We start from the raw sequence: 22,302 nt of genomic DNA on the forward strand, positions 1-22,302 counted from the left end.
ATATTGAGTGACGTTGAACTTTACAAAATGACCTTGAGTGACCTTTGTCTGAAAATCATTTCCCTATTACTTGTGTATAATCAAGGGGCCTCCGAGTGGTTAGAGCATCGCGCTCAAAACCACACGGCCTCTCACCTTTGTCGGCGCGGGTTCGAATCCCGCTCGCGCTGGTAAGTGAGAAAGTTTCCCAGTTTACTTTCGGAAGGTCGGTGATCTCTTCCCAGGTGCATTGTATCTGGGTTCTCTCTTCCACCAATACAAAATGGGTGCCACCAGATAACTGAAAAATTGTTGAGTGTGGCGGAAAACATCAATCAATCAATCATGTATAATCAAAACCTGTCCAAAAACTGTTTAAATAAGGCATTGTTTCCTTGTATACATGGCATATGGCCTGAGTGGCCTTAATCTTTCCAAAATGACTTTGAAAGACGGTGGTCCAAAAGATCAATAACTAATGAAATGAAGTATTTTTTTTATACATACAGATGTATGTTCTGCGTGATCTTGGCCTTTACAAAATGACCTTGAGTGACCTCTGTTTTGTGTGATATATGATCAATACCTGTTCAAAAACTGTTGAAATTAAAGAACATTTTACTTATATAAGATATATGTTTTGAGTGATCTTGACCTTTTCCATGACATTAGTCCAAAAGTCCCTGTCTCAAGGAATATTTGTCATCAATTATGATCAATTTCTGATGAAAGGTTTAGGAAATGGAAAATTTTAATATTAAAAACTTTTAAAATAAGGAACTTATATATGTTCTGAGTTGTCAAAAGTGACATTGAAAGACCTTGATCCAAAAGTTAATGTCTCAAGGAACATTTGTGATCACCAATTTCTGATGGAAGGTTCAGGAGTTCTGAGCTCGGACGAAATTTTTCGGGGAGCATAAAAATTTATCATTGTATTACTTCTTACCTAATTATGGAGTAAGTAGAATGTTCTATTCTTTCTGATTCTTGCCCAAGGGCACTAAATATCCCGACATGAGACAAGTGTGAAAGGCTCTTCACCAAGGCAGTCCGAATAAAGCGTATTTCGTTTATTTTGTGTTTACTGATCATACACCATTCCGATTTGACTTGACCAGCTGTAAGTGAAATGTTACAATCTTAGACTTATATACATGTATGGCGCTGAAGGCCGTAACTTTAAGTGTTCTTTATTGTGTCAACACCTGCAACGACACGGTACTCCAGTTTTTAAGGTTTCATCCGAAACACCCACAACTCTCACATCTAAAAGTTGAGCGCTCGGCGAAAGAACATCCCCTACCTATTCTCACCTCTTTAGTCAGACGTGGTCAAGGTACGAGCGGGGTTCCAACCCACATCCTTCTGCTCATGAAGCGAGCGCACTAACTACGGAATCATCGCGACCGATAGTAGTCTACCTCCCTTTTCTAAATACCCATTCGTGTATATATCATCATTCTTAAATTCGCTCAATCATATGCTTTATAAGTGTTGCTAAACGTATAGTTGATTGATTTGTTTTAGAATGTCTCGACGACATTTAGTGTAATGTTGGGTTTTATGAGCATGTGGCATCCTAGCTGCAATAATGTAGCCCTATCCGATTTTTTTTTTATTCTGACGTTTTCAGGATAGGGCTACAATTCCATAGGATCTCCGTAATGGTGCAAAATAAATTAATGAATAACCGATAATAATCTCTGTGTATTAGTCCCCGATGCCGTTTACATTAAAAAGAGTACTAACTTTTTGGTTGGGTGTGTCTAATAAAGGTGTTTTTCATTAAATATCATGCACAAGAAGTAAAATTCTTCGTCTGCTCCGCCATGCTTGTTCACGCGAGATCTCGTTGAGCGGAAGAGGCGGAGCTTAGCCATATATGGACAGAACGCTGAAAAACCAAAACATTGTTGACAATCGGCGCGAAAATGAACTAAAAATTATGGAATCAAGCAGTTGTTGTAACTGTGGGAAGACCTTTATAGCTAAAGGAAAGTCACGCGGAAGAAAGAGTCTACAATCGACTGCTGTCATAAACAGAGTAAACAGGACTCTGCAAGATTTGATTGAAGAGGAGCTTGATGTGATATTAACCCCCCACCAGAAACGCCAGCGTTTCCTCTGTGCTTCATGCTCGTGGGCAGTCATATCAATGGCCAAATCTTCTGTGGCAAAGAAAGAAGCCTTAACTAAGATCAGAGAGCATGGAGAGACAAGTTACCTCGCTAAAAAAATTAGAAGTCCGGTGCCTACCCCCCGAAAAATTAAGAAGATGAGGGTTACTTCTCCTCGAAAAGTAAGTTCTTGGAAATGAACGTGACATTTGCAGGTTCAGCACAACATCTATATTTAGTTATATAAAGCTATTTGAAATAGCTTGATTTAACTGTTTCAAATCTGTTATCAAATTCTAAATGCATAAAAATCGAATTTCGGTGAGTGAACGTATTTCATCCTTGAAGTGCAAACAACTCGTACAATGTAAACAAAAAATTATTTTTAAACAGTTAAACTACAATTCCTTAGGAGGAATTTTGATTCACAATTGTCAAATGTTATGAACTCTGATTAGAATAGAGCTGTGGTTAGTTCAAAGTATTTTTGTATTGCTTGTAGGAGTTATGAGATTGATCACTGTTCGTTAATATCTTCACCTTGCATAGAGACATTGAAAGTTTATTATTTGATTTTTTAGCTATACAACTTCAATTAAGGAATTCAATTTAAACTAGCTTAATCATGATATTTCAAATATATGTATAGCTTTATAAAGCTATATAGTTTAATAAAGCTATATAACCAAAAAGAAAGAAGAGAGAGAGAGAGATTTCTGGACCTGGTTAGGTTCCTGTGTCATAGAGTTAAATAAATTCAATTTTGAACTGAATCGCACTTTTCCACAGTAAAATTCTTTTTGTGTATGTGAGACTGAGATCCGAAAGTGAGCTTGTCTAAGTTTATGGCCCAGAAGTAGATGAAGAAAAAGCTGCAATGAAGTAGCCCTCTAATTTTTGTTGTTGTTTTTTTTTTTTTTTGAGAGCTCTATCCTAGGATGTCAGAATTAAAAAAAAAATCAGAGAGGGCTACATTATTGCATCTAGATGAAGACCCTATTCATTTTGTTACTACTCTACAGCTAATTAACATTTACCAATAACGTATATATGAATATTTTTTGTATCAATGAATTACAGGAACCAGAATGCCAAACTGTTCCCACACCACCAAAGAAAAGGAAACAGGTAAAAAGTATTTTGATTAAAGCAATTGAACTGAATAAACATATGTATACCACTTTATAATGAACAAGTTTTCCTTCATGCATTTTTTTTAAAGATACATGTAGAATGAAACTTTAAAAAATATCAATAAATGTCAGAACATTTTATGAGATGATAATGGTGTAATAATAATGTAATGTGATGCTGTCCAAGAATAAGGCAGATGTTATGATCACAGTTTACTTACAAATATACACATTATTACACACAACATTTATGTTGAACAACTTCCAATACTTTAAGTTCATTACATACACATCAGTTCCTGTGCCTATAGTGCAGAATTGATATCTATCTGTATTAAACTCCAATATAGAAATGACTCTAACTTCCCAGCTAAAATCGTAAAGCACCAGTAATTAATGTTTATAACAAATATTAAACAATGAACCCCTATATTCCCATGAGAACATCCGCAATCACAAATCTATGATGCTGACAGACATACCCCTTTGCCCATTAAGATAAAAGTATAGAGCAGTAAATGCTGAGCGTGCATATAAACAATCAGAATTAGTCAAACTCCAAATTATGATAGAAAGTCTCTGCAGGATACCTAATACAAATTACTGTGCAAATGTTGTAAGTAACCTACTACTGAATATATATGTAACCTTGTAACAGAATACTTTATTTCTAATTTAGAGTCCAAAATAGACGAACATAAAATACTAACAAAAATCAAAAGAAGAGAGCCAATTGATAAAATGTTTCCATAACAAGAGATGATGATATACATTACTATATCATGTTATTAATACTAGATCTGCCCACAAGATCAAGAATTTCTTTCTTGTCTGAGTTGAGTAGCCAAAATAGTTTTCGTTCATTATTTAAAGCAGAAGAATTTATATATGTTTTCAATAGATTTAAATAATTATTTCTTTTCCTTTTGTTTTCATAATTTTCACATACATGATGAATAATTACACATTCCAGTTAACTCCACCAGAAATGGAAGTGAACAAGGCCCTCAATTGTATTAAACAGAGGAAATACAGTAGAGGCCTGTCACTACTAATAAAAGCAAGGAAGGGTTTTAGGAAAGCAATTCTAACCTATACCCACAATACAGTTCGAGCTGAAGTGAGAAGCTTATGCAGGGACAAGCCATCATCCTTCAAAGGTGGAAAGACTCTGGGAGAAATTAGTGGTTTTGACTGGGAAAAGCAGTTCACAGAACTACAAACAAAGTGTCCCACTCTCTCAAGTGTGTTGATTGGAGCACTCACATCAGAAAGATCTATGCCTTATTTTGGACTTGCATCAAAACCTTCCTTGTCTGCAAAACCAGTAATCGGCACAATTGCCTCCATTATCACATTTGAAAGAAAGCCAAAGACTTTGAATTATTTCCAACAACTAAATTCTGTTCAAATGTGGCTTGCTGGCTGTCAAAGAGAGGTAAGATGAACTTTCTGACAAAAATTTTACCTTTTAATTTTGCTTATGTTTAGTGTATCTGTTTATAGTACTGAAATGTAGCTCACTGTGTAAAAGTTTTTTCAGGATAATGGCATTCAAGTGCATATTACTTTGTGCACCTGTAATTGAAATTTGGGGCAATATACTTTTTAGCGCACCTGAGCTGAAAACTCAAGTGAGCTTTTCTTATCACTTGTCGTCTGGCGTCCGTCTGTCTGTCCATTTGTCTGTAAACGTTTCACATATTCGAATTCCTCTCAAGAACCACTGGGTCAATTTCAACCAAACTTGGCAAAACTAATTAAGGGCCATGTCATCTTCAAAGGGGAAATAATCACAGAAATGTAGGAATAGGGTGGGGTCAGTTACAAATCTTCTTCTCAAGAATCACTAGCCCAGAAGAGCTGAAATTTACATGAAAGTTTCCTGACATATTAGGGCATCGGTGTTCTAGAAACACATCTTGTTCTTGTACCATTTTTTTTTTTATAATTACATGTACATTTTGTACGATTTATTTTAAAAATACCATTAATTGTTATTGAATTTCAGATGTTCAGCAGATTAAATCATCTGGGGTTGTGCATTGGGATCAAAGGAACTAGAAGCTACCTTGACCACATAAGAACAAGCTATGACGCAGAAGTTTTAAAGTGGAAAACCAACATCAGTGACTACCTCCTTGGACTTCAGTCAGACAGTTCAGCCTCTGCTGCTTATACCATCCCATATGCTGACAGTGAAGCAACTCTTTCAATTGATTCTTTTCCCTCATCAACAGCTTCATCACCTCAAAGACAGCATAATTCACCGATAAGAAGAGGAAATTTTCAAGCACATATGCAGGATTCACCACAACTTCATTCAGACGAAGGTTAATATTATTGTTCGGAATTACTTTGGAATGAATTCAGATTTAATTCATTGAACAAATATTCATAAAATGCCTTATTTAAGTTGTAGATATGTGTATGATTTTTGTAGATATGGTTTTAAGTTCCACAAAAAGTACATCAGATGTAGAGGAAAACATGTCTCATAGTGACAAGTCTTTGCCAAAAGGTGAAATATGCAAGGTTGTATTGAAATTAGTTTTGGAAAGGCACATTCTCCATCTAATGAATATTAATTTTGAAACATTTAAAAGATTGGATAAATGAAAAATAAATGTTGAAATTGTAATTTCAGGTCGATATGGATTTTCCTTGTGCTTTGATAATGTAAATCAAAGAACTACTGTCAGACATCAAACAAGGGACAACAAGAACAAGATGTTTAACATGGTTCAAGGATATGCAGCACTTGACAGAGTTCCAACTCTTCATCTTAATGATGTTCCTCCCTTACCAGAAAGTATAAAGACCATTCCGTTGGAAAACTACCTTCCATCTGAGATGGATGAAGTTGATCTTCGGTTTGAATTCACCACAATTATCAACAGAATTATGTGTGAATATATTCCCATCTTCAAACCTTTGGCAACTGCTATAAACTGGCATATCCAGCATAGATACTCACAGATTTCTGCTTCAAAAAGTCATCTGGTCAGTTTCTGTTTTCTTTTTCTTTATATAAACACTCTCTCCAAAGAAGTGAAAAGAATAACTACTTAGCTCACCTGAGCTGAAAGCTCGCGTAAGCTTTTCTGATCGTCTGTTGTCCGTCGTCTGTGTGTCCGTAAACTTTTTACATTTCGACTTCTTCTCCAGAATCACTGGGCCAATTTCAACCAAATTTGATCAAAAGCATCCTTGGGTGAAGGGCTTTCAAGTTTGTTCAAATGAAGGGCCATGTCCCTTTCAAAGGGGAGATAATCACATAAATGCAAAAATAAGGTGGGGTCATTTAAAAATCTTCTAAAGAACCAATGAGCCATAAAATTTACGATTTACAAGCTTCATGACATACATGTAGTGCAAATTCAAGTTTGTGAAACTCATGAGGGTATGATGGGGGATCAAAGTTTTACATAATTGATAATCAGAAAAAATCTTTTTAAAAATTCTCCTAAAAACCATGCGACTAAATAAGTTTACATTAGCACAAAAGCTTCCTGACATAGTGCAGATTGAAGTTTGTAAAAATCTTGATCCCCGGTGGTAAGATAGGGGATCAAAATTTTACATAAAAATATATAGGGAAAATCATTAAAAATCACTGGCCAAGGAAGGTAACATTTACATGAAAGCTTCATGATATAGTACAGATTCAAATTTGTAAAAATCATGGCCCATGGGAGTAGGTTGAGGCCACAATAGGGATCAAACTCTTGCGTGTGAATAGGAAAAATCTTTAAATATGAGCCAAGGTGACTCAGGTGAGCGAGGTGGCCCATGGGTCTCTTGTATTATCGGGCCTCTTGTTGTATTATCCAATTCAAATGAAGTACACCATGTACATGCAGATTATTAATTCAATTAAGAGTCTCAATATCTTCCTTCGATATTAATCTCAAATAATATCATTGAAAAATGGAAAAGTTATATGGATTCTATAGTTAGTGTACCAAAAAGTCCAATGCACATGCATGTTCAGAAAAAATGATATCATCCTAAAAATGTTTCATCCTTTCATCTTAATCACTTGTGTAGTTTCTGAGTACACTCCTGGACATAAAAGTACCAGATAAAAAAAAGCTACAAATCTGTAGAGATTACAACAAAAATGTTCCCCAAACAACTCATGTTAGAAATGGCAGCACTTTGTGTTTGTGGACATTATAAGAAATGGGGTAAAAACAATACGTTCCTGAATCTATGTGTTCAGGGACATAAGAATGATAGGAAAAAGGAACAGTGTAAAAATAATATGTTACGAAACTTTCTTTGAGGAATATATAAATGTATACATTTTCAATGCATTGTAACGTTATTCAATCCCAGGTCCCAATTGGTGTTTTGGATAAGGATGAAAGCAGAGTTTCTGACACCATAGACATCCTTGAGGAGTATCACAAATATGTTCCACTTAAGCCAAATGGACAACCTTTCCCATTGGTCTTGCATGCAGATGGCCTGAGCGTTGAAAGGGGTAACAATGCCCAGAATGCCCGAATAAATGGAAATACTGCATGGACACAGTTACAAGGCTTACAAATGAATATTCAAGAATGGCACAAAAGATGTCTTTTGCTACAGGTAACTATACTCTTAAAACATTAGTTTCTGCTGTCAAATAAATATCAATGAGGAAGAAGGTGATCGCGGTAATCTCATGTTATTTGAAATGATTACCATTGTTATATACATTATAATTGGTAAAGTTAAATGTATGTTTAAATTAACCTAATATACAGTATCAAATTTTCTTTGTAGGACATTTTTGATGAGATGTACAAAGGTTCAAGTGGAAGGGAAATAGGCACCCTCTTTCAGTTGAAGAACTATTTCAATCATCGTAATGTGACGAGTAATGTCAAACAGTCATTTAATCATGATGAAGAGTTTTTGGAGTTTACAACAAATGGATATGTTGTATTAGCTGCTATGCATGTTATGAACTTGCAAGATTTGGATGAAATTCCCAAGTCTTTCCCAAATACAGAAGACAAACAAATGCATTTCCTTCATAATGTGTCAGGGAAAATAGTCGATATGATGTTCCTGTCAACTCAGCCATATGTAAAACACATTTTACAAGACCGAGGCCATGACCTGGAACCAGACAGTGAATTTTGTGTGTGCAGGACAGAACATCAAGACCTTGAAATGATATACTGTGCAAATAAAGATTGTATGTTTGGGGGATGGTTCCACTTGGACTGCTTAGGTCTTGAGGAAGAACCTGATGGAGACTGGTGGTGTTCACCTGAATGCAGGAATTACCAACCCGGGAAGAAAAAGAAAACAACAGTTGCTGACAACCTGACAGACCACAAAAAAAGCTACGCTTTAAAAGTTATGTGGCATGGGTTGAACCAAAGAGTACGCCGTGATGCTCTACGAGAAAATGACGGGAACCGCATTATCATGCATTGGAAATTTGACTTGTTAAATTTCTTCGAGCACAATCATCCAAAGTACTTCCATGTCTGTCATCAACTATTATCAGCAATTAATGGTGCAGTTAGCCCTAGACTTCAGCATTCACTGAAGTGGAATAGAACAGTTAATCCAAATGGTGGACCTGGAAAGAATCTGGAAATGGATCTTCAGATGGAGTTCTTTAACAAAGAATACAAGGGTATGCACACAATGTAATTATTTTTCTTACCGAAATTAATATTGATTTGTACATACATGTACAGGTATGTAATACTGTTTTGTTTGTTTATTCTATCATTTGAAGAAAGCGTCAAAGATGCTGCAGGACAACTGACAGAAGCAACAATTGCCAGACATAGCCAGATGGTGGGCGTTGGCAAAGTCATCAGCAGTGTTTATGAGAAGCAGGTGGCTTCTGTGCAGAGGTCTGCTGTACAGACAACAGATACTCATTGTAGAGAAAATGATATTGTGGAATTTGTGTCTATGATGAGGGGAGAAAACATTTTCAAGGCAAATCCTGGTCGACATTTTAAAACTTTTCCAGATGTTACACATGTCCTATTCAGGAAAATCTCAGCCAGTGCATTCAAAAAAAGACTCATCAGACTAAGAAAGGAACTGGCAGATCATAGGGAAATTACAATCCAAATGCAGAGAAACTAACTGTATATATGCAATATTGCTAATAATTAAGGTCTGTCCATGTTTTCATAGTGAAAATTCAGTAATTAATAGAAAAAGGTAGATGTATGTATAGGGTATTTTTTAATTTTTCAGAAATGCAGCAAAATATTTGCACTGACAAGTACAATAAAAATCTGGTTGGAGATTTATTCATCATTTTCTGTGTAACAAGCATTCCATTGAGCTTTTCTGATCAAAGAGTGTCCTGTTTGACTCACTTTTTGGACTTCTTTTCTTGGACCTCTTGGCTACTTACCAACCAAATTGGAACAAAGCCATTTTTTGGCAAAGGGGATTCAGACTGCAGTCAAAATTAAGATTTAAAATTACTATTAACAGGTAAATACCTTTAAGAAGATGCACAATTGTATTATATTCAAATATAAACACATTAAAAATTTGTTTTATTTTCAATATATTTACATTTATATTTAATAATATGAAATTTTGACTGAAGTCTATTATCAGTTTATGGTCTTGGAAATTAAGGATTAATAAAAATAATAATGTGAATATGGTTCGAGGACCTTAACACTTGGGACAAGCTCACATTCTGATACAAGCCCTGAATATATTCAATATGAGTTGCATCTACAAGAGGCCCATGGACCACATTGCTCACCCGAGTCACTATAGCCCTGTCATCATTCAGTTGATTGATTGTATCTTGCTTAACGTCTCACTCGAGAATTTTTCACTCATATGGAGACGTCACTGAGACTGGTGAAGGGCTTCAAATTTAGGCCTATGCTCGGCGCTTATGGCCATTGAGCAGTGAGGGTTTTTTAGCGTACCACACCAACTGTGACACGGGTCATCCATTTTTAAGGTCATCTCCGAAGACCCGTGACATTCACACTTGATGCCGAGCGTTTGGCAATGGAACCATCACTACCTATTTTAACAACTTAGGTCTGTAGCGGCCGGAATTCGAACCCCGGGCCTTCTGCATGCGGAGCGAACGCTCTCACCTCTCGGCCACCGCTGCGGTATCATCATTCAGTTAGTGTGATTTTAATAGATAATTTGCAATTGTTATTCACCTAAAAAATTTTACCCCATATTGTAGTCCCAAAAAGCTCCGAATGGTCATAACTGAACATGAATTCGCACAGAAGTAGGACAAAGTACTATATAGTAGTGGATAATAAAAAAAAAGCCTTTAGCCCAACTTTGCCAAAATTTGAACAAACTTGAAGTTGCATTAGATGCTTGCATATTAATTAAGATGATTGTTCTTGAAAAGAAGATTTCAAAATATCCTTTTCCTGTGGACCACGAGTGTGTACAAACTTGTATCCAATGTCAGAATGCTTGCATTGAAATTTCTACTTTTCTGGCCTAGTGGTTCTTGAGAAAAAGATAAAATGCCAAAAGTTTAGACAGATGCTGAACAGACAAAAGGTGAACAGAAAAAACTCGCTTGAGCTTTCAACTCATGTGAGCTAAAATGATAATGTTAAAGTTTTATGGTGAAGGATTCATATCATGTGTAGATCTTTGCTACTCTATCTGTAGTAATGCTTAGTTAGCTGGTATACTCATTTATAATATTGTGAAATATACTCATTGTGCTTGGTGAAAATGTTTACATAGAAGGAAATATGTTTATGACCATGCACTGATCCAGATTATACACTAATCAAATAAGCATATTGTGAGATATTTCTAGTGGAACAAAAGACATCAACATTTTTTTATATTTATTTTTACAATTACCTTTTAAAAAGTAAGCAATTTGTAGAGAACATGTTATAAGTTAAACAGTACTTCAAAGTCATGTTTTTCGAGCATAGTTGCAACACCTTAATGTTTTGAGTGAAACAAAGTACAATTTAGAATTCAACCATTGACAGTATTGAGAAACTGTTCATTTGTAATAAAGGAGCATGCATTATGATGTATAAACTAGGTCAGGAATGATTGCAGATGATCTTTTGTGCGTTGGGGACAGCTACAAAGGCTGCTACACACACTACAACATTTGCATTTTTTGCATGTGCAATTTCCCTCACAGTCATTATTGCAAATTATGTTCCGTTTTAGATTGTCTATATCCCTTGTCAGCATTCCACGTAGATGGAAATTCTTAAGAACTGATACACGAGCACATGATTCAAGTTTTATTAGGTTTTTCATCTCCTCTTCACATTTGGAAACACTTCTTTTGAATCCATAACATACTGCATGTCCAACTCTCCCATCCCTGGCACATCTCCCAATTTCTTGCCAGTAACTTAGACACGAAGTTGGAAGCCCCCAATGCACAATAATGTCAACATCTGGAATGTTGATGCCCATTCCAAATGCAACTGTCGAAATCAACACTTGAATATTTCCTGATGGCTTAATATATTCAGTCAAAATTCTTTCCTTGCTTTCTGTGTCTGTATTTGCATGAAACATTTCAATCCTTCTATTTTCTAACGATGGTGTGTTGTGCACAAAAAAATTGTCTTCAATAGAAGATAGCAACCACAGATAAATGTTGTAGCAAATGTTGATGGACCTGACATACAGTAATATCTTCCTCTGCCTCTGGTTGCTCTTGATATGTGTCACAATCCATGCTAGTTCTTCTTCAAATTTTTCTGTTGAATTCTTCACATTTAAGAAAATATTTGGCCTAAAAAGTACGGAAAAGTGTTTTCATTAAAGTTGAATGAAAGCTATATAATAACAGGATTCCACATCTTTTTTCTTGGATATTAGCAATAATATAGAGCACTGAATGTATCTTAAGGTGGCTCACTACACCCGCAAATAGTTTCTCAAATCAGCATGAATTGATTTCAATATAAAAGATATGATGATAAACAAGAAGTATATATGCCAAAAAGACAAAAAATATAAAAATTTGGATAAAAACATGATTTTCAAAAAATCATTTTAACATATATTAACAAAAGACTCTAGGGATTTAAACTCGAGATCTGCGGTTCACCAGGCCAATGCTTTAACCACTGAGCTACGATGATGGACAAACAAGTCAATTGATAGAAATTTCACAAAACATTTAAATTGCCATCTTGTGACATGGTGTCATGCAGAGTATTTAAGCTTTTGTGTAGTGAGCTACCTTAAAATGTTTCGTACATATTCCCAAAGATGAAGAAAATGATGCACTAATATTATTAGGTACCTATCTGGCAGGACTGCAACAACTTTTGTTGTTTCCGTTTGAAAGCCAAGAGTCTCATAAATATCCTCCTGAATCTTTCTTGTGGCTGTTGCTGATAATGCTAAGGTACAAGTGTTGATTATGCTCTGTAATCCCGACACCTGTCGATAGGCTGGTCTGAACTCCAGTCCCCTGAAAAGGTTTTGATTTACTATCTCAACAATAAATAGTGCAAAAGAAGGGAATAACAAATTCATTACATATGTATATTAATGTGTAATGCAGTGTATGTAACCATAAAATTCATTGCATATTTTACATGAAAATGAATGTAGGTGAAATCAATTACCATGATGAAATACAGTGTGCTTCATCAAACACTAGAACACACACTTTTGGTTTCAGCCAATCCCTCAATACTTTTCGCCATCGTTGGTGTATAGCTGCCTCTGGTGATGCATATATAACGCTGTAATGCTTGTTCACAACATCTGTTAAAAGTATGATGAAATTTAAATGTAAACTGGCTATTTGGTGCAGTCCCCATAATTATAGGTGTGATACCAAAAATCAAAAGCGGTCCCAATCTAAGTGATATATAGGTACATAACTCCCCCGCCCAACACATACACACTTATATTCTCTCTTTATTTATTTGTTTGGTCACCCGAGTCACTCTAATAAATGTTAAGTTAAATAAAGTATGATCACCTTGACTTTTTGTGTCGTCCATCAACGCAACTGCGCTAACGTTGTGCTGGCCGAGAAATTCCACCTGGTCCTTCATTAACGCTTTCAGTGGAGATACAACTAACGCTGTATGGCTTGGTGCACCTCCCTTTAACTAAAATATACAAAATATTACTTTACTTCTTTGCCATTCACTTGAAATTAAATTTTTAGAAACATAGAGGAACAATCGGAGTGTGCTTCGACTTACCTCGTCAGCAAGCAAAGGCACCAAAATATACGTCATGGACTTGCCAAATCCAGTTGGTAATAGAGCAAAAACGTCCATCTTCCTTAAAATACTAAATATAATATTCTGCTGTTCTTCTTTTAACTTAATATCAAATTTAAACTTCTCCAACACCGACGAAAGCGCTTTCTCCTCCATACTCGTCCAATAATGTAAACACTACCTTATATGGGGAATATGCAAATACGCAGTATAATTGACAGCCGGAAGTTTAATTCTAGAACAGTAAATATGGCGGATAATACGAATCGAGAAATAGGAGTATATCGAATTTGTTTAAAATCGTAGGATAAAGCCTCAAAAATCGTAAGTTACAGATTTTAAATTCATATATAGACTAAGAAACATATATTACCAGTTTTATTTCAGTAAAGAAAGCCACCAAATGTTTATAATTATCGAAAATGTTGCGGGAGTGAATCACTCCCGCATTTGCACCATTACGGAGATCCTAAGGAGTTGTAGCCCTCTCCCAAAAAAAAAAAAAAAAAAAAAAAAAAAAAATCGGAGAGGGCTACATTATTGCAGCTAGTGGCATCCCGCATCATGACGAAATCACTATTGTCGTCAACATATGTGCTTCATTTGGTATCCTAGTTGGCAGTTTTGTCGCTTAGCTGTTTCCTAACTCCCAAAGCACTTTGATCTATTATATTGAATGTTTATGCTCTTAGTACTCCATAATTTCAAATCGTAGTGTTTGGTATTAGGTAGTCAACAACGTCTTTTTGTCAAGAAAAGTATAATATTAATTGATTATATTCAGAAGATATTTTGCACGTACCAGATTATATTTAAATATATTCGACTTTCCACCTGCTACAAGTTGAATTGCTGGTTAATCGTCCACTAATTTGATTGTTCAAACAGACATGTTATTCCTGTCGAATATCAGCAATTTATCTGCGTTTATTCGCTGCATTCATTGATTTAGTATATCATTTATGTAATTAATCTATAGTATGTGCACATGTGTATATAAAAAGGACAAAAACCTCTACCTCGTGACTCTTCTGCACCGAGAAAATATTTTTGCAATCCAGAGCAAAATTAATCATCTTACAAGACTCGTAAACGTCGTTCATATTTTAAACTCATTTTAGGAAAAATTAAAATAAGAATAATCATTTGAAATGAAATACAGTAAAATTAATACCACCTACCTAGAAACATAAATAATAACATATTTACAGCTTAGAAAGGTATGGTGGGATCGGTGTTTTGTAGGTTTCAATATCACATATAATTTGACAGTGGTATAATCCATATTGTACGTATTTGCCCAAGGTAAGGACGCTTAGCACCGGGGATCTGTGTTGGTAATTAAATACCAGGGCCTGTTTCAGGCGTCTTCAGGGGAAAAATGATTGTCTTCTTTACAAAATATGCATACTTTGATTTATTAAATTCGCTCAGTCTTTTGTAGCTCGACGGACTCGAAGGGGCTTGTTTGGATCAAAACCTGTGTTTCAAAACCAACAGCGATTAATGTCATCAATCCTACAAAAAATATATAATCAAAGGAAAAACCCGAGGCTCTGGACACACGGATGATCACTTAATTTTGTATTCCTTATAGGAGTTCTGAGATTGTTGACTGTTCATTATCTTCACTTTTTTAAAAATATAAATCTGTACATGACATTGTAGGGGTACATGTACATTGTATTACTGAGTGTGCATTTATATTTCTTACACGATGTGCGTTTGCTTAAAATATTTCCTGTGTGAAGCAAAATTACTTGGCATACATGTAAGATTAATCAGACAGGAATTGGTGATGAGAATAATTAATAGATATTCAAGAAGTTGGTTAGCATGTTTAACGTCGATTATTCATAATTAATCTCGTCAAATGCTGAAGTGTGACGCCTAGTCATTCACTGTTGACTTATAATACTTTTATTGTATCAGTTAATATTATCTTAAAACCTATTTTTCAATTAGTTAAAAATATCTCTACACTTTTATGCATGTTCTTTTTAAATCGGGTATACAGCTTCATTATGAGTATTGTTTGATTTCTACTATACTGTGTTAGGTGCAAAATAATCAACTGTATATTGTGAATAACAATCCTACAAAATCCGTTGAGCGGTTTCAGAGGAGTTGTGTCCACAAAGTCAAGTGGGACGGACGCACGCACGGACAGATACGCGGACACCTGTATTTCTATGTCCCCTTCCGCATTGCGTTGGGGGACAACAAAGAAAAGGAAAACACGTGTTGGGAAACTAGTCATTATAACGACCATAGAATTTGCGAAATGCTGACTTTAAACAAGACTGTGGAGACCCCTGTAACGTCAACTTGTTTGTCAGTAGTCTGCCTCGATTTAAAAACTGATCATACGCAGAACAAGCTCTTGCGTATCGAATTACTTGATAGATATAAAAACCATATGCAGGTGATAAAGGAATATTGCTACAATCTCATAACTCCTACAAGGAATACAAAATTAAGAGTTAGGCAAACACGGACCCTTGGTATATTCTTTTTATCTCTCAACCGATCGCTTGGTATTTATTGAATACGGGTTGATTTGTTTATGATAAATATGATTGTCAATTTATACGCTTTTCGGGGGAGCATGATTGGAAATAAAGTATATTGTATTTTTCTGTCTCTTCTATAAATCAGAACTAGTAAGTATTCACATCTTGTGATCAGTCATTCAAACATTATTTTGATAAACACCATTCTGATTCGACGTACAAGTACTCTGAAGTTGATATTAACAAGATGTTGGAGTTCCTCATGGTCAGTATCGATGTAGATATTGCAGATTAGGTGTTCCAATAGTCTACTGGAATTCCTATGGGCACGAAGTATGCCCCTTAATCAGCTGCTTTGGTTTTATTGTATCCTTATGAGGTATATTTTATTATATAGTTTCTACTCCAGAAGAAAGCTTTTGCTGTGGCCTTCAACTCCACATTTCCACGCATTGAAGACTTTTCATCTATTAACAATTGCCATTTTAATTCATAATTATGTCTATTCGATTGATTGATTGAATATTGTTTAACGTCTCTCTCGAGAATATTTAATTCATATTGAAATGTCACCACTACTGGTGAAGGGCTGCAAAATTCAGGCGTATGCTCGGCGCTTATGACCATTGAGCAGGGAGGGATCTATATCGTGCCACATCTAATGTGACACCCGACCTCGATTTTTGCATTCTCATCCGAAGGACCGCCTCATTTAGTCACCTCTTACAAAAAGGAAACAGGTACTGAGGACCTATTCTAACCCGGATCCCTGCAATCTTCCACATCTGTTTCATATTTGGATGTTTACAGAACGCAGACATTAACGACAAACTAACAACTCAACTTTGTTACAAACTGTATGATATAAGCTTCTCTATCGTCTACTTCCATATTCATGTAGCAATATTCCATTATCACCTTTATACGGTATTATGTCTTCATATCTCCTAACTAATTCCCAACTGTTCTGTGTATGATCAAAGTTTAACCCGAGGCAGGCTACTGACAAGTAAATTGATGTCACAGAAGTTTCAACAATCTTGTTTAAAGTCAGGAATAATATATGGTAGTTATGATCTAATTTGCAAATACAACCTGTAATTGGATCGAATGCTATATGACGTGTTTCATACTCATTGTTAGACTGTTCTTTACATACTGGTTTTGAATACAAATTACTCCGTTTGCCTGATCAAGATAGAGCTCCTACGACGGATATGCAGGTCAACAGGGGATGACTCCTCCTCCTAGGAACCCGATCCTATCTTTAGTGTTTTCAGATATCCATGTTTGCCCAGTTCCTAATTTGTATTTTCTATATGATTTATAAGATCGATCACTGTTATCTTCACCTTTTTGATTGAAATATCTTATATGGGGAAAGTTTCTACATTGGTAGATGATGCCGGTTTAGACAGTTTTAGTATCCGACAAAATACTAAATGATGTTAATAAACAATATTTTCCACTAATGACAGTTAGTTTGTTAATTTACGTACGTCTTCCTTAAGCAGTTGTCATTCACCACAAAATTACTAATATTCAACGGGCAATAGGTTAATGTTTCCTTCCGTGCTAATTAAGGATAGAATGAGTACAAAACAGACATGACAGTTACTACAGTGGTCGGATTCGATCATAGAGATCATGAAGGTCGCTGTAATCGGAAGAGGTATACAATCTTAAATACAATGTCTATTAAATTTGTGGTTGGATACATCTAACGAGTGCATCATTTAAGTTGTATCATAGGGGTATACAAACAACGGTCAGAAGGAATACCCCATAATGTTAGCAAGCCGTTTACTTTTTATAATGGATAGGGGTTTTGATGTCTCATTGAAAAGTCAGTGTTTATATCGAGAAAATAGATTTCTTTCTGACAGAACAATGGTCAATGTATATATTAACATAAAAAAAAATTCTGATCTATTCTCTTTATCAAAACATCAGTAAACCAGTATTCTCGTCAGTTTCATTGAAAGGAGGTAATATGACAGTGTGTATGAACACCAATTTTGTAATAAGCATCATTGCAACCTTCTCATTCGGTCAAATGCTGTCTAATGTAAAACTCGTACGTTACCAATCTTGATGCACCAGATGCGCATTTCGACAAATAATGTCTCTTCAGTGATGCTCAAGGCAAAATTTCGGAAATACGAAATAACAATAAACTTTTAAGAACTAAAATGGAAAACAGAGTGCCAAAGACTGGAGTTAAATTCGTCGAAGGATAAGAGCTATGCACAAGGAGATAATCCTTAATTTTGAAATGAATTTCTAAATTTTATCACAGCAATTAAATATACATCCGTATTTTCAAGCTAGTAGCGAAGTACTTAGCTACTGGGCTGTAGAGACCTTCGGGGACTAACAGTCCACCAGCAGAGGCCTCGACCAAGGGGTCGTAATGTAAAACTCATACGGTACTAATTTTGATGCACCAGATGTGCATTTCGACAAATAATGTTTCTTCATTGATGCTCAAACCAAAATTTTGGAAATACGAAATAACAATAAACTTGTAAAAACTAAAAGGAAAAAAATTCGTCGAAGGATCAGACCTATGCATGAGGGAAATAAACCTTAATTTTAAAATGAATTTCTAAATCTAATCACAGGAATTAATATGTCTCTTCAGTGATGCTCAAGCCGAAATTCTGGAAATCCGAAATATGTGTTTCATACCAAATGTTAGGTTGTTCTTAGCACACTGATTCTGACTATAGATTACCCCGTTTACCTGATCAGGATATAGGGCTCACGACGGGTGTATTCGATCGACAGGGAATGCGTATTCCTCCTAGGCACCTGATCCCACCTCTGGTCCGTGTTTGTCCAACTTCCTATTTTGTATTGCTTACAGGAGTTATGAGATTGACCACTGTTCGTTATCTTCACCTTTCATTGCATGGTGGTCTTTCAATTGGCGACAGAACTTCATTTCTATTATGAATTCTGTCGAAGATTATGCCACACGATGGGAATAAATATGAAAAAGAACTTGACACATTGTCATAGTGGGTTAAAAGCATAAGAGGAATATTAAAATCCCGCATTAGATATATTAAAACAAAAGTACGTAACATCTATCCTTCTGTGTTTAGTAAACCAAAATTGATAAAAGAATTAGATAGGTTACATGAGGAATATGTTTTGGTTCCAACTGACAAAGCTTGTAACAACATTGTCTTTGTTTGTAAGGCTCATTATTACAACTGTATTTTAAACGAACTTGGCATTAATTCCACTTTAGTAATCGTACTTATATTCCAACTGCCCTTTCAAAAGATGAAATTCTTCAAAACCATGCTTCGGTTTTAGACATATTTAAATATCCCAGTCAATGGGTCGAATGAATATGAGTTACCGTACCTATACTAGATTACTAAACTACATAAAACCCTTACAAACAAGATACATTGCTGGATCCAGTAAAGTGCTCTACCAAGCCCCTATCTTTGAACCTCTCGAAAATATTAACAGCTATGAAGGAGAAACTTCAAACTTACTGTGCGACTAGATATGTCAGAAGTGGTGTTACTCAAATATGAATTCTAAAAAAAATTCTAAAGAAGCGTTAGTAAACTTGAAATCGCAAAACTTTTCCCAAACTAATAACATCAAAACCTATGACTTTTCAACAGTTTGCATGACTATTCCTCACGATAAAGTAAAGACTAGACTTTTTGACATCATAGACATTTGCTTCGTCAACAAAAATGGAAAACGGAAATATTCATATCTAGTGATCAGTCATCGAAAACGTTCCTCATTGACAATATCTTCGTGGTCTTTGGTGATCAGGTCTTCTAACAGTCTGTTGGAATTCCCATGGGCACGAATTGTGCTCCTTTGTTAGCTGACCTGTTTCTATATTCATATGAAGCAACTATATTCAAAAACTTCTACGTGAGAAGAAAAAGTCTCTTGCTGTGGCCTTCAATTCGACATTTAGATATATCTACGACGTTTTGTCTATTAACAAATATAACTTTCATTCGTATGTCGATTTGATATATCCCCGTGAGCTCGAATTAAAAGATACCACAGAGTCGTCCACTTCTGCTTCATACTTAAATATTTATTGAAAGTAAACATTAATGACAAACTGACAACTCAACTGTATGACAAACGGGTTCATTTCAGCTTCTCCGTCGTCAACTTCCCATATTTATGTAGCAATATTCCATTATCACCTGAATATGGTGTTTATATCTCTCAACTGATTCGATACGCAATATCTTGTTCTATGTAGTTAGTTTTTAAATCGAGGTAAGCTACTGACAAACAAGTTGGTGGTACAGGGGTTTCAACAGTCTCCATTGAAGTCAGCATTTTGTAAATTCTATTGTCGTTATAACGATCTAGTTCGTCAATACAACCTATTATTGGGTCAAATGCTGCCTGACGTGTTTCATACCGATTCTTAGGCCGTTCTTGGCACACTGATTTTGACTACCCGATAACTCCGTTTACCTGATCGGGATATAGGGCTCATGGCGGGTGTGAACGGTAGACAGGGGATGTTTACTCCTCCTAGGCACCTGATATCACCTCTGGTGTGCCCAGGGGTCTGTGTTTGCCCAACTATCTCTTTTGTATTGTTTATAGGAGTCATGGGATTTATCACTGTTCGTTATCTTCACCTTTCATTGGTATACATTATATGAGATATCGCATCGTCATAATCAATAAATAAAGACGCTGGATAATTAGATAATACTTTATATACTACGTTAGGTGTTCATCGACAGTGTTGATAAGGCAAGTCTTTTTATAGGTATTCATGATCTAATGAAGTTGTGGTATTTTGTCAGTGTTTGATAATGCACGGGTTACAGTTTCGTCATGTCGAAATAAACATATCTCGCAGATATAGCCTAGCAGTTTCAATACAATTTATTTCTGATTTTACAAAGAATTGTCATGGGTTTATCTTCTACTTTTCAATTTCACACGACGACGATGAAGCGCAAAACTACTAGAGTGCTGAGCCAGTTTCCGCAGCCCATTGGTTGATTGAATATTATTTAACGTCCCTCTCGAGAATCTTCCACTCATATGAAGACATCACCATTGCAGGTTAAGGACTGTAAATTTAGACCTATGCTCGGCGCTTGCGGCCTTTGAGCAGAGAGAGATCTATATCGTGCCACACCTGCTGTGACACGGGGTCTCGGTTTTTGCGGTCTCATCCGAAGGACCACCCCATTTAGTCGCCTCTTCCGACAAGAAAAGGTATTGAGGACCAATTCTATCCCGGATTTCCCTATGGGATTCCGCCGTCGACAGATCCATCGTGCTAACTCTGAATGTCATTGACCCTTATGGGGTCCTTCTAAATCGAGTTTGACAATATGCTGAAAACTCTTTAGAAGTGGCATCATGGAACACCTGTCTTTCCCTAAGTAGTTTAAAGAAATTAGCGAGGCTGTAGCAGCTTTGATCAGACAAAAGCACCAGGGCTTTTATAGGACACTTCAGTTATCAGTAGCTCTGTAGCTCAGGCAGAATATCCAGGTAATGTGTTATACTCAATGTGTTTTCCGCTGTGACAATGAAATATGTTACGAGTACAGTGTACTCAACAATATGAACTTGAAAATTGCTAATGGTGTACATGTATGTGAAATTGGGTCTCAAGCTTACGACCACCAGTGAAAATGACCCTAATGACAATATAAAATAGTTTTCAATGGGATAATCTGACCATTCCTTAAAATCTCACCACTGATATTCAAGTGTGAACAGATGCATAAATTATTTTTAGCCATACATCTTTAATCACCAGTTTTGCCATCAAATAGGCTTACAATATCCTGTTAGGAACTTATCCTGTCAAGATTATAGATTGTGCTTCTAGGGCAGTCTTTGTCAGTATTTCATCGAAAGCTTTTTCTCCTTTACATGTGTGATAACCTTAAGCCCTTATCACCTAAGGGCCATTATGACAAGTACTGCATGGTTTTCATTATAAAAAGAAAAGAAAATGTTTTACTAAAAATCTCAGTACTAATTTGAAAAATGACAGTCTTCCACCTTGAACAGTGCTCTAAAGTGTTAATTTCCAAACATAGCTTCTTCCATTTTATGTCCCTATATGAACCGGTCTGTCTTGGTATACTGGCGGGCTGAGGACATAACATACTTTAAACTTACCTCCCAACTTTGCTTGAATTGCCATTTATTATTTTAGGAGAATAAATTACTTTCAACCACACGTCTTTTATTAATATTTCCACACAGTTGAGCAAAACACTAGCTGCGGAAATTGACCATTATAAAGACGATTCTGAAAACATTGTAGTATAAAAATACAAATACATCATACTCTGTTTAC

General features: G+C 35.7%; 2 protein-coding genes across 2 annotated transcripts; one reads left to right on the plus strand and one right to left on the minus strand.

The window, feature by feature from the left end:
• The first annotated feature begins 1,914 nt into the window (after positions 1-1,914).
• LOC125661454 (uncharacterized) lies at positions 1,915-9,487 on the plus strand. The gene is made up of 7 exons (XM_056141126.1): positions 1,915-4,670; positions 5,244-5,565; positions 5,676-5,753; positions 5,880-6,235; positions 7,574-7,828; positions 8,006-8,873; positions 8,979-9,487. Exons 1-7 carry the CDS (start codon positions 4,182-4,184, stop codon positions 9,338-9,340), a joined length of 2,730 nt encoding a protein of 909 aa, XP_055997101.1. The 5' UTR covers positions 1,915-4,181; the 3' UTR covers positions 9,341-9,487.
• A 1,565-nt stretch (positions 9,488-11,052) lies between these two features.
• Positions 11,053-13,961, minus strand: LOC125661418 (uncharacterized). Its single transcript, XM_048893412.2, has 5 exons — positions 13,423-13,961; positions 13,194-13,326; positions 12,832-12,973; positions 12,504-12,674; positions 11,053-11,987 (listed from the first exon to the last, which is right to left on the minus strand). The coding sequence occupies exons 1-5, from the start codon at positions 13,597-13,599 to the stop codon at positions 11,270-11,272; spliced, it is 1,341 nt and encodes a 446-aa protein (XP_048749369.2). The 5' UTR covers positions 13,600-13,961; the 3' UTR covers positions 11,053-11,269.
• Positions 13,962-22,302: the final 8,341 nt, after the last annotated feature.

The sequence above is a fragment of the Ostrea edulis genome, chromosome 6 (assembly GCF_947568905.1).
Source record: "Ostrea edulis chromosome 6, xbOstEdul1.1, whole genome shotgun sequence".
NCBI lineage: Eukaryota > Metazoa > Mollusca > Bivalvia > Ostreida > Ostreidae > Ostrea > Ostrea edulis.

Coding starts and splice junctions, on each gene's coding strand:
- LOC125661454 (XM_056141126.1), top strand. CDS start 4,182: ATGATGAATAATTACACATTCCAGTTAACTCCACCAGAAATGGAAGTG. Junction 5,566..5,675: donor ACAACTTCATTCAGACGAAG/GTTAATATTATT, acceptor TGATTTTTGTAG/ATATGGTTTTAAGTTCCACA. Junction 7,829..8,005: donor AAAGATGTCTTTTGCTACAG/GTAACTATACTC, acceptor TTTTCTTTGTAG/GACATTTTTGATGAGATGTA.
- LOC125661418 (XM_048893412.2), bottom strand. CDS start 13,599: ATGGAGGAGAAAGCGCTTTCGTCGGTGTTGGAGAAGTTTAAATTTGAT. Junction 13,327..13,422: donor TGCCTTTGCTTGCTGACGAG/GTAAGTCGAAGC, acceptor TGTATATTTTAG/TTAAAGGGAGGTGCACCAAG. Junction 11,988..12,503: donor GTTGCAGTCCTGCCAGATAG/GTACCTAATAAT, acceptor CGTACTTTTTAG/GCCAAATATTTTCTTAAATG.